This window comes from Salvia hispanica, chromosome 4, assembly GCF_023119035.1.
Source record: "Salvia hispanica cultivar TCC Black 2014 chromosome 4, UniMelb_Shisp_WGS_1.0, whole genome shotgun sequence".
Lineage (NCBI taxonomy): Eukaryota > Viridiplantae > Streptophyta > Magnoliopsida > Lamiales > Lamiaceae > Salvia > Salvia hispanica.
The window spans coordinates 27347971-27360464 of NC_062968.1; the positions used below are offsets into that span (position 1 = coordinate 27347971).

Consider the following 12494-nt stretch of genomic DNA (forward strand, 5'->3'; position numbering starts at 1 on the left):
CAACCACCAACAAAAGGAAAGAAAAAAAGAAAGAAAGAAAAAGAGTCAAATTTGTTGATTTCTCAAGTAAAAATCCATGTGAAAGAATCATTTTTTGGCATGTTATCTTATAATAGTAAATTGAAAGAGTTTTTTGAAGGGAAGAGCAAGGCCGGTTCAAGGGGGTTGTAACAGAACTGAACCGGGTGAGTCAACTGTTGGGGCGTGGAGTTGGGGTTTACTTACGAGAATGCCACTGTGAGAAAGGAAAAATGTGACTACAAAAAACATAAATATAATGAGAGGGGAGTCGGCGATTTTAATTGCTAACTCATCATTTAATTGCTAACTACAACTAATTTAAGACTATAGGATTTTAGAAAATGTGTGGTCTACAATTTGCCACGTGTAATTTTTCGTTTTTATTAATTAAATAAAAAAAGAAAAAAAAACTTCTAGAGTTTTGGATGAAAATGTCAATATAATGTTCGAAAAATATCAATACAATGCTTTGAGAATGTCAATACAATGCTTTAAGAATGTTAACTCATTGCTTATATTGACATTCTACATGTATTATATTGACATATTTTATATAGTATGTTGACATTTCTGCATTGTACGAAAAAATTAAAAATTTTCGAATTTTTTTTGAAATTGGAATCCTTATAAAATTATCTTTAATTTGACATATGTTATATGAATTTAAAGTTTTGGGATTTCTTTTAAAAGTTAGTTATAACTAATTTTGCAGTTAATTGACATTAATACCCCTATTGATATTTTTTGGAATTAATTCTATGACCTTATTAATGTTTTTTGTTGATCATATTGACATTTCAGGGTTGATGATCTAGACCTTTAATTTGAATATCTAATGGCTATTATTTAGTTGTAATTAGCAATTAAGTATTGAGTTATTAAGTATTGAGTTAGTAGTATAACATAATTTTGTAATTTTAACATGATTTTTGAAACATTGTACTAGTAATAATACTATTTCTCCTTTTGCTGCAAAATTAAGTTGACGTGACATGTGAAAGGGATTATGATAAATGTAACTATCTAACTCTACTGCTGAATATTAGTAACAGAAAACATTAATCAAAATGCTAATCTAAATTAGAAGAATATTGGTTTTGCTGTTGCTGTGAATCACTCGGCACAAACACAGGAAGCTGCCCTCCACGCTGCGATCTCCCTTGCTGGTAGTAACTCGCCGTCGAGCTCCGTTGTGGTGCCCCGGCCGAGCGCCGGCTCCTGTTCATCTGCTCATTCACGAGCGGCCCTCCGAAGAATATCGACTGGCCCGAGTACGTGAGCTCCGTCGTCGCAGACGAAGAAGAACCACCGACGCCTCTCGACGCGGACGAGACGAACCTCCCTGCCCCTGGATCCCAGAACACCGAGGACTTTGCCCCGTCTGCGGGTCCCGCATTATTGTTGCTGCTGTTGTTGTTCCTCGTCTGGTTGAAGTTCGACGAGTGCTGCCCCATCGGCGAAGGCGTAAGGTTCGCGGGGAGAGGGCTGCTCCGGTTGCTGGCACTTCGGCTGGGCGGGTACGAGCTCTTCGCCGGCGACAACCGGGACGTGCCCGCTCGAGCATTGGTCTCATAGTATCCGTGTCTCGTGCTAGCAGGGCTGCTCATGGTCGTGCTCGACAAGTGGTCGCCGTCGTACGGATGAGGTCGGGAACCGATGGGGCGTAGGACGGAGGACGACGCTCGGGCCTTTGCACCGGCTTTGATCGCCTCGTGGGAGTCCAGTTTCGCCAGCTTCCACGCGCTGATTCTGATGGGTCGCTGTGACGGTTTTTTTCCCCTGTCGGGTTGGACGACGTGATCCGGATCGACAGTCGATGGTACCTGACCCGGCTCAAGGTGAGACACGATTTCGTCCTGCAAACCAACAAGGCAACAACAAACTTCAAAAACAACAAGCTTTCTGACTCCACAATCAACACGACAAATGATCGGATGGCGAACAACCGACTCAACATTCAACGCGATAAATGATCCGACGACAAACAACAAATCACACTTCGAGTATTCATTTAAGAATCACAGATTCTCAAGTATTTCGAAAGAGACGAACAAATTCGCTTAGTACTCTCTAATCGGATTTCACACGAAGGTAGCGTCCCTAATAACCGAACAAATCATAAAACGCAAACAAGCAAAGTATTAAGACGAGTTTTCAAGTCCGGTATGTGACACACCTCATTTTCACCAAAAATCGGCAATGTCTAGATGGAACGCACGAAAACGAGGTCAAAATTCAGCATCGTTGTTACCTGATGATCCATAAATATCCTCGGTGGAGTGCACCAAGCGCCTTTACGTTGCAGACCCATTCCAATGGAGCTTTTACCGCTAATGGCGGTCACAGCAGAGCTTGTTGGCGAAGATGGTAAGCTTTCCAGATCTCCTCCGTCTACAGAAGGTCCGGGGGGTTCACTTTGGCTCCTCATGGCAACGACATACTCATACGTCGTTATACCCTGCAAAAAAGGCAAAAGAACATACCATAACTACACAGCCACCTTCAATTTGACACACGAGCGAGTCTCGTTAGGCCAAGAAAAGAAGCACAAATAAGGATCAAATCTCACGGCCCACCTTTCGGATAAGAATGATGTGGAAAAAGAATAACTCTGCCAAAGGAACAGTCGCGAGTAAGGAAACAGCTATACACAGAGCCTGGAAAGGAAGCAAACATGACGACAATTGAATCTTTGCAAAATAAATGAAGCAAATTACATAAACGAAGATAAAATATAAAAGGTTGTAATAATATACCACCACAGTAGCGAATGGAGGGCGAGAAAATCCATCTCCGAGCCTGTCAGCGATTGCGACCTCAGTAGCTTTCCTATCAACAAAACAACGAACAAGCACGGCAATCCCCACTGTGATTTCGAATACGAGCTGGAACCAAAAATGCATATGTTAATTGGACGAGTGGTGAAACAGGATCGGCTATACAAGCAGGAGTAGCGAAGATCATACCCAGGCAAGGCTTGCAGCCATTAAGCAAACGAACGATATGTAGTTTTTCCTGCCCACACAATTATTCAGCCACTGCAAGCATCGGAAACATCAATCACGACAGTTAAGATCCATCATACATTACTTTGATAATCTATAGGAGCATAGTAGAGTAGTAGACGACATGATTATCTATCAAATGAATTCGAACCTCTTTTACTCACCCGGCAGTGATGATCGAATCCATCGACACATTTGTCACAACTTCTGCAATGTTTGCTTAACACGCGAACCTAAGAATTGGAAACTAAATCAGCAATTGTTACCGCCATTTTAGAAATCAATCGTATAAATTACTCCCAAAATTTTGTGTTACTAATGCAAACTGCCAAACCCCTTAAATAGGCCTTCAACTGGCATACCTCGGCATTGCACAATGTGCAGAACAAAGCCTCCTCCTCGTCATTTAGTTCCTCTAGATGATTTTCATACTTGCGACAATCCTCCTTCACAAGGCAATAGCAAAGGCAACATCCGACATTCGAACAACAACCTGAATCATGTTCATAAGATGCTCCACCATTCTTCGACCCTACGAATTTACCGGGCTCTTCAGCTGCAGAAAACGTACCTAATCACAACAGTCAAGGCTGTTACTAGAAGATTAGGCTAAACTAGCAACATGGTCATTGTAAAGAGACCCTTCACTCCGTATATTCATCTCTTCAAGTTACTTACCAGTCAACTCCGTGCCCCCATGAGATGTGCACGGAGACATCTTGTCACTGTCTGCTTCAATGAGAATTCCAGGATCAGCGGGATCTATAGCCGTGCAACGCACATAAAGTATAAATACGGAGAGTGCCTGGACAAATGTTGAACCGAGATTAAGAGTTGAGATTCAAACGAACATAAAGAAGAAAACTGAGCTTCAATCACACTTACCAGAAAAGAATAGATGCCTATAGCAATGTACTCATAGATTTCCTTCCCCAAAAAAGGAGCGAAAAACGCATAGAAAGCAACGGATAATAGGAAAAAAACCATTATTGCCACAACCTGCATAGGGAAGGAAAAGATTTAACAAGATACATATCCAAATCATTTTTACATTAAATGCCACTAAAATTCATCAAAATCACTAATTTTGCAGCTTCAGCCAATAAGCACTGGAAAATTAATCAATATACATCAATCAAACCAGATTTCAGCTAAGTTTCATTTCCCACAATATAAATAGGCAAAAAATAGAAAAATCTTCAAGCATCATTTTCAAAACTTGCTCAAAAAGGCATTATCCAAAATCCCAAATAAGGAGTATATCAATAAAAATTTCTGCAAAATCATAAATCACAGTTCTGTAAGTGCAACAAGGAAACTACTAAAATCAACACAACAATCCCAAAAAATGGAAGCATGTCACAGTAAATATCAGCACCAAACAAAAGTACAGATGGAAATTCAAACTCTCACCAAACAAAAGATTAAACCTACATTAAAAAATCTCAACCAATCACAGTGTAGAAAAAGGACTCAAACAAAACGAAAGAGAAAAACTAAAAACTCAAACCTGAAAGGAGTGAGCAGGGAGTTGCCACCCATGACGCCTCGCCATGATTTCAAAAGCAGTGTCTAGAAAAATTCAAACTTTAACAATGCCAGATTCAAAGAGATATGAAGAAATGGGACATAATTCAAAATAGCAGTAACCTTGTATTTCCTCTCAAGCAAATTGTACTAATAACTGAACCCACAAACTCCAATATCCCTCACCAGATTCTAATGCTGACCCATATGCAAAAATGTCATTTTGACACGACCCATTCAGTTATTTTTTCACTCAGAAATCTAGGGCTATGCATTTCGAATTATCGAGCAATCAAGCCTGCATTAAGATGAGGAAAATAAAAGAATATATAAATACAAATATTGACTGTTTTCTTCATTTAAAATTTTCAACAACTCTATATTTATTTTTCACATTTACTATATTCTCGAGAAAGAATGGTCAATGAGTAACATTTTATTTTTCACCCCAAAATGTAGCACCAAATAGAGAAATAAACTAATTAACTTATTTTTCTGGTGTAAATAGTAAAGCAAATTTTACTTATTTACTTAATGTGTCGTCAACTTATAAGTTGTTAAGAATGATGACAACAAACAAATTAAAAGCATCATAATTAGTTATTACTTTAATTATTTAATCTTTTATTAAACTTAGATATGTTTGTTTGGTAAATAATCTATATTAAATTTGGGTATTATAATAAAAGATTCTACTTTTAAAAAGTCAAAGCCCATAAAGCTAAAAGCTTATTTTAAAGGATTGCGATTCATAATTTGCGTATGAAAATATTGACAAAGTTAGAATAAACTTTTTGTCTCTTACTAGGTCCATGTCTACATATTTTTTCGAAGTAATTCGACTTGAAATAATTTATTGTAACTGCCCTCAAAATAACCATTGTGGATGGCATAAACTCCACACCAATAACTCTATCTGTCGACTAATATCAGTCTCATTTTCCTATTTTGATCCGTCCGCGAATAGAAGTCTCAATTCATAATTACTATAAATGATAAAGAGGTTACATTTTACTAACTCATTTCACTCACATATAATTTTTAACTAATATATACAAATAATACTCCTATTCCAATAACTTTCTTTCACTCACTTTTATTAATATTTCTTAACATCCGTGTAAAAAAGAAATATGACTGATATTCACGGACGGAGGGAGTATCACCTCAAAACCGACATGAGACATTAGAGTATGTAGTATTCGATCAATTCTTACCGGTTCATTATTCTGTGGACCACCACACTGAATTCTCATTGGTCACAATTACCTCTTTGTGAAACCAATACTTTTAATCCACGTTCATTGGAAATATATCAAGTACCATAAATCATAATCATCCTGGTAGAAGGTTTTCGCCTCCTCTTGCTACCAATAGTGGATCCAGAATTTTAGATTCGATGGTACGAAAAATAGTTATAGGAATTTGAAAATTCGAACAAACTTTTTCGTTCTTTTAATTATAAATGTCTTGCATTGACGCGAATATATGGCTTAACAAGAAATCATATAATTCAGATATAAATCTTTTGACATAAACTATAAGTTAATCTTTAGAATATAATATTTGAGCGAAGTTTTATTTACTTAACCTTGTGAACAAATAATTAAAGTAAAAGTTCAATTATCTAAAAAAAGTAACTGATAAATATTTTATTAATTATAAATGTCACATATAGATGTGAATATAATTAAGATAAAATAATATAAAAGTAATTTTTTTATTAAGACTTTCCACAAGAAGAATATAAATTTATTCTTTCAATTGTTTTTAAAAACAAAAAAGATAATACATCTATTTTTAATTATTAGATTAAAACAGAACAAATAGAATAAGAAGTAATGCTATAGAAATTTAATTGTATAAATAAAATGATGCATGAAAAAAGTTAAAGAAATTATTTTAATAACACAAAATGGAAATAATTCAAAATAAGTAAAATGATATAAAACTTTTTATTTTTAGAATAAAACAAAACAAGGATAAGAGGTAATGAAATCAACACAAAAGTAAATTTTGAAACTAGCGTGTAAAACCACCATACCAACATCACTACATTATATCATATCTCAATAAATTTGTTAGGATGATGTTTTGGGGTATAAAAATTAATGGGATTATATAAATATTTATAATTACTTTATTGCCAGTGATAACTCTCATTTAATATTTATTTCCTTTTCAAATTTAAAGGCCAAATCATTAAATTTGCTGCTATCCTCTCCACATAAACTAAAAAGAAAGCAAGTTGGCACTCATCTATAAATAAGTATTCATCAACTTATTATTCAATTTAAGACTCAAACCATGAACAACTTTGCAAGAGCTGTTATACTTCTATCGCTAGTTCTATTTTGTAGAGGTAATTTTCAATACTATATTAATATTTCATGTGAATTATTCTCTTAGAAAGAGTGTTTTGCGCCAATAAATTTAAAATTATAGGAAAATTCTAATAACAAAAATAAATTTTTGGAGATTAGTTAAATTTTTGCAAGTTAGTAGTAGTATTTAAATGTTGTTTTGATTTGAAAAGCAAACTTACTAGGAAAGTTGTAAAATGTTGTTTAGCTTTTAACAATGGCAATTTTTTTTAGGTGACAATGATAATGAAATAATTAATGCTGGAGTTTGCATACAACAAATTTCTTGTGGCTGTGGAGTGTGTAATGATGATATATGCAATTCACTCTGCAAACAAAAGGTTAAAGGAGGAATTAAAGGCCATTGCAATGTTGCTACCGATATTTGTAATTGTACTTATCCTTGTGCTAATTAGTAATTAGTGGAGTGGAGTAGTACTAATTAATAATGATGATATATAACAGCAAAGAGGCATATTTATCTGATTAAAAAATAAAATTAGAAGCCTGTTATTTATTTCATTATTATAGTATTATTATATATTGTTGTTTCGACTTATTTACTTTCATATATTTGTTTAAGGTTTTTGATTTTATCTTATTGAAGATGAATCCATGTTTTATTTATTCATAAATATTATAGTTGCGTCTAAAATATTGAGTCCCGATTGAAAAAAATTTATATTCATGAATATATTTGTAAACAATTCCATTTGTTAGATTAGTTTGTTTTATTACATTAATTAAATAAATCGAAGTTACGTTTATTTTATTTTGTTAATATTAAGAATGTGAATATAAGTTTTTCTTGAACAAAATTATTGTTATACTTCTTATTGGGCTAGCTAATAATATTTATATGAGTTGTATTCAACATTTGGGCCTCATGCAATCACTTCAATTCCATCTAATATAAGGTTTTAATTTGTAAATAATTAATTTCACATATAAAAATTTAAGTAATTTCTATGAAAATACAGATTACATTTTATAAATTAAGGATATACTCGTTTGTACCATATACGAAACTTAGAAAGTTAGAATTATGTATACCATGGAATAAAATTCTTATGAAACAATTTTCCAATATAGTAGTACGTATATAAATTTATTATTGTATTTTAGACCAGCAAATTTTATGTATTATAGTATCTACATATTATTTAAAATCCATAAACTTTAATGTGACTGTTACATCTATTTTAATGTTAATTGACTATTTTAAAACTGAAACCACAAGTCGTTATAATCTTTTGTTTTTATGCAACCGTTATGCATCAATATAGTATTCAACTTATATACAACCTTCCCAAAGAATAAAGAAAGTAACAACAAACAAGCACTATATTTTAGTCTCACACCATGAACAAATTTGCAATGATCTTTGTTATGCTTTTGTCACATCATCATTGTAAACTCTCCTTTTCATGTTCAAATACAGTGTCGAAATATGTGACCTGATCGTCGAGGCGAGCCTCGAACAACATGTATCCATTATGGCATCGATCATTTACAAATTTATCAACATTGAAAACTAGAAGTTGAATATGACATTAACTAAAATTAACATTTTGTAGTACTATAAGATTGTTCAACCCCATCGACCCCACCTGAATTCGATCTTGCCCGTAAATCTAATTTCTCTTATTTTATTTTGCAGGTCGTCTTGATAATGAATCAATTGAGTTTGGATATTGCACGTATCCTATTCCTTGCAATTGTGATGTGTGTAATAACATCAAAAGCAATGTTTACTACTAATATATCAAATCAATAAATTATTTTTAGTTTATGTTTTAATTGCATTCCTTTAAAATAATCTTGCAGTTACTTTCTCATCTTAGAATCTAGGAAAATAAAAAAAGTTAAATATAAATCGAACTAGTATTAATTTAAAGTTATAAAAATAATTAAAGTATATCTACACCGTACAAAACAGATATATATAGGGATGTATTCATATACTTTTCCTATCTTTTATGCTTTTTCCTTTTTAATCTCCACCATCCATTTTTAAGATCTAATGGCCGAAAATTGTGGCTGATCAAGTACTTTTTATTAATTAAAAAAATAGAAAAGGGCGTTTAGGGGATTAGCATTAACATTGGTTATGGAAAGTCCATGATTCTCTCCCTCACAAAATCTTGCAGCGGTTTTTTTCATCACTTTACAGAATTGTTTCTTCTCTTTCATCATTCTCCATTCTCCATTCTCTTTCATCTTGCAGCGATTAATCTTTCATCGTTCTTCATTCTCGAAAATTCTTGTTTTAACAAATCGTGCGATCGTGCGAAACTTGCATTGGTTGTAATTATCGTCTATAGAATTGTTTTTTGGAGAGTTCCGGAAAGATTATCTTTACTACAATGGAAGAAGGTGGTTCTTCAACAATGGACGAAGCTTATGCTTCAACTATGGAAGAAGGTAAATTTTTTCGAAAAGTATTTGATTATTGTATCAACGTTTCATTAATTCCCAAATCACACATATTAACGCAACCCTTTTCGATTTTCTTTATCTGTTAATTGGTACTAGTTCCATAACTGACGTTAACAAGGAGCATGAGTTTGCTTATGGGGTCGGCTAGGGTTTAGAATTGAGGCCGGCAAGGAATTTTTTTTTGTTAAAATTAATGTACAATTTTTAAGGTTATAATGTAAAGTATTAAATTAATAATGCACGTTTTCTTTTGCATGGGCTAGGGTTTAGAAACGTGACGGCTAGGGTGTTGTATTATTTGATAATCTTAATGTTCATTCATTAATAGATAATGTACAGTTGTGAATAAATAATTCAAGTTTTATTTTGTCTTGGTAATGGTTTAGACACGTGGTGGCTAGGGTGTTGTTTTATTAGATACAGATAATGTAGATTTAGTATCATTTAAATTATTAGATAGATAATGCACGTTTTATTGTTCATAATGTTTATGTTAGCTGAGATTTTGTTTTTGTGATTGTGTGCAGTGGTTGTTGTACCTGACTGTTCGAAAGATTTGAAGCCTGTGGTTGGGAAGAAGTTCAAATCACTAGATTTTGGTTTCACGTTCTACGATGTGTATGCCCGTGCTGTTGCTTTTGATACGCGCAAATCACAAATGAGGAAAATCGATGGTATAATTACTTGGTATAACGTGGTATGCAACAGGGAAGACAACAAGAAGTCGAGCGAGGATGACCAAGCAAATGCACGGTCTGGTTTTTCGATAAAACGTCGACGGCTATCCAAGCGGTATGGTTGTAAAGCCAGTATCTCATTCAAGTTCTTCTCCGACAGAGGAGTTTCAGGTTATACTGTCGAGGAGTTCAACGAGGTTCATAACCATTATATGGTTGGGACAGAGCATCAGCAGTTTATGTCAATCAATCGAAAGTTGGACGACGTACATCACCAATTTATTCTTGATTGTTCAAAGGCTAATATAGGCCCCACGCTCACGTTTAATGTGCTGAAGGAAATTCTCGGTGGTTTTCAGCTCGTTGGCTGCAATGTTGGGGATATAAGGAATGCTTCACGAGACATCAAAGCATACGCTCATGGTATTGACGTACAAATGGTGTTGGATGATATGGCTAGGAAGAAGGAGATGTCCGAGGCATTCACATATGAGTACGAGGTTAATGCTAGCAACCAGCTGGTTGCTCTGTTCTGGTGTGATGGTTTAATGAAGAGGAATTACCACATGTTCGGTGATATTGTGGCTTTTGACACCACCTACAACACCAATAGGTATACCTGTCGTGCATTATAATATTTTAATATGTACATTATTGTATGCATTACTATTTACTTTGTAAGCATTATATATGTCCTTTGTTTGAATTATGTTGGCTTATATTATGCAGGTATTGTATGATCTTCGCGCCATTCACGGGAATGGACAATTATGGACGACCAGTAACTTTCGCTGCTGGTTTGGTAAGCAACGAGAAGACATGCGCTTTTGCATGGTTGTTTAGACATTTTGTCCAATGTATGGGGGTTGCTCCGAAGATGATTGTTACAGATCAAGATTTGGGGATGAGATCGGCTATTGAAGAGATTCTTGTCGGGACTCGCCACAGATGGTGTATGTGGCATATCATGCATAAGTTGGCCAATAAAGTTCCTGGTCGGTTATTGAGGGACGAAGATTTCAAGAAGGAGTTCAATGCATGTGTCTGGTCGGACCTGCTTGAACCCGACGAGTTCGAAGAAGAGTGGAATGGAGTAGTTGAGCGTTATGGCCTAGAAGAACACAGTTGGTTCAAGACGTTGTACGAGTATAGGCAATTATGGATACCTGCGTATTTCAGAGATTTCCCAATGGGCTCGATGATTAGGACCACCTCGATATCTGAGTCGAAGAATAGCTTCTATAAAAACTTCCCGAAGCCACGCAACAACATTGCCGAATTCTACTTGAATTTCAACCAAGCTGTGGATTTTCAGCGGAATAGTAGAACAAAGCTGGACTACCAAGACGCTACTGCCCTGCCTATATTGGCCACTACTTTGCCTTTCGAGAAACATGCTTCTACTCTGTACACAGATAGTATGTTCAAGAAAATACAAGAGGAGATTGTTGAGGGAAATGACAGATGCCGCGTTTTGGGGTTCTCATCTACAGACCGTGTTGACACCTACAAACTTGGAGACAACCTTCGCCATTCCTACTTTGTGAGACATGATAGGACGACGACTCATATTCTTGTGATTGCAAACTATTCAGTAGGCAGGGGTATCTGTGCAGCCATGTCTTCTTTTTGTTCCGGAACAATGAAGTGAAAAAGATTCTGGATAACTACTGTGCAAGTAGATGGATGAAGACTCCGCTAGCTAAGGCTATCCATGGACATGTTCATGAGACTTTACCTACACAGTCCGTTGTTGATGAAAGGCAAAAAGTTTCAAAGCAAGGGCTCTCACTGTTCTATGGTTTTCTTCGTCGTTTTGAGACGGACATTGATGTGCTTCGTGCATTCGTAGGTGGATTGGAGGAACTTGGTAATTCACTTCAAGCTGGAACTCCTTTAACATCCGCTTCTGAGAAGAGGCGAATGATTGAACAGTTTTATGGAATAGAAAGGTCGGAAGTCGGTGAGGTCCACCCTCCGGATGTGGTAAAGACGAAGGGGCACGCGAGCAGCTCCGCTAGTCGTCTGATTTCCAAGAGAGAAAAGGCTATCAAGGATGCTACTAGGCCCCTTAGACGGTGTAAGGCGTGCAATGAGTTGTGCCATCACGACTCTGGAAATTGTCCAATGCTTAAAGAGCTTGAAACGGAGAATGAGCTGCGTAAGAGAAAGAGGAAATGTTGATGTATTTTGATTATAACAGCATTATTTGTTTTTGTTTTGCGTTTTATGCTCAGTATTTAAGTCGATTTCTTCCCACTGTGAACAAGGTTTTTGAAATAATTGCTCATTATAAATTGTTTTTTTTGCATTATTGTTATCTATATGTTACATTATTTGTATTTAGTACTTACTACGTTTTCAGAATTATTATAGGAGACTGACATTGTAACAGCCCGACATTTTAGGGTTTAATAAATACGGCGATCGCTACCTAGGCGGACTTAAAAGCGACAAGAACA

At 35.3% G+C, this 12494-nt stretch overlaps 2 protein-coding genes across 2 annotated transcripts in view; one reads left to right on the forward strand and one right to left on the reverse strand.

Moving 5' to 3' along the window:
* LOC125220051 (protein S-acyltransferase 21-like) overlaps positions 1–4779 on the reverse strand; it is a 5376-nt gene extending 597 nt beyond the window's left edge. The window contains exons 1-11 of the mRNA XM_048122168.1: positions 4677–4779; positions 4537–4598; positions 3912–4025; positions 3705–3831; positions 3389–3597; positions 3191–3259; positions 2988–3059; positions 2778–2906; positions 2598–2678; positions 2273–2479; positions 1441–1877 (exon numbers count right to left, since the gene is read on the reverse strand). Of these exons, the coding sequence (XP_047978125.1) occupies positions 1441–1877; positions 2273–2479; positions 2598–2678; positions 2778–2906; positions 2988–3059; positions 3191–3259; positions 3389–3597; positions 3705–3831; positions 3912–4025; positions 4537–4581 (1490 nt within the window). The 5' untranslated portion in view covers positions 4582–4598; positions 4677–4779. The remainder of the gene's footprint in view (positions 1–1440; positions 1878–2272; positions 2480–2597; positions 2679–2777; positions 2907–2987; positions 3060–3190; positions 3260–3388; positions 3598–3704; positions 3832–3911; positions 4026–4536; positions 4599–4676) is intronic.
* Positions 4780–9282: 4503 nt separating this feature from the next.
* LOC125220807 (protein FAR1-RELATED SEQUENCE 5-like) lies at positions 9283–12216 on the forward strand. Its single transcript, XM_048122941.1, has 4 exons — positions 9283–9340; positions 9883–10645; positions 10762–11636; positions 11681–12216. The coding sequence occupies exons 1-4, from the start codon at positions 9283–9285 to the stop codon at positions 12214–12216; spliced, it is 2232 nt and encodes a 743-aa protein (XP_047978898.1).
* Positions 12217–12494: the final 278 nt, after the last annotated feature.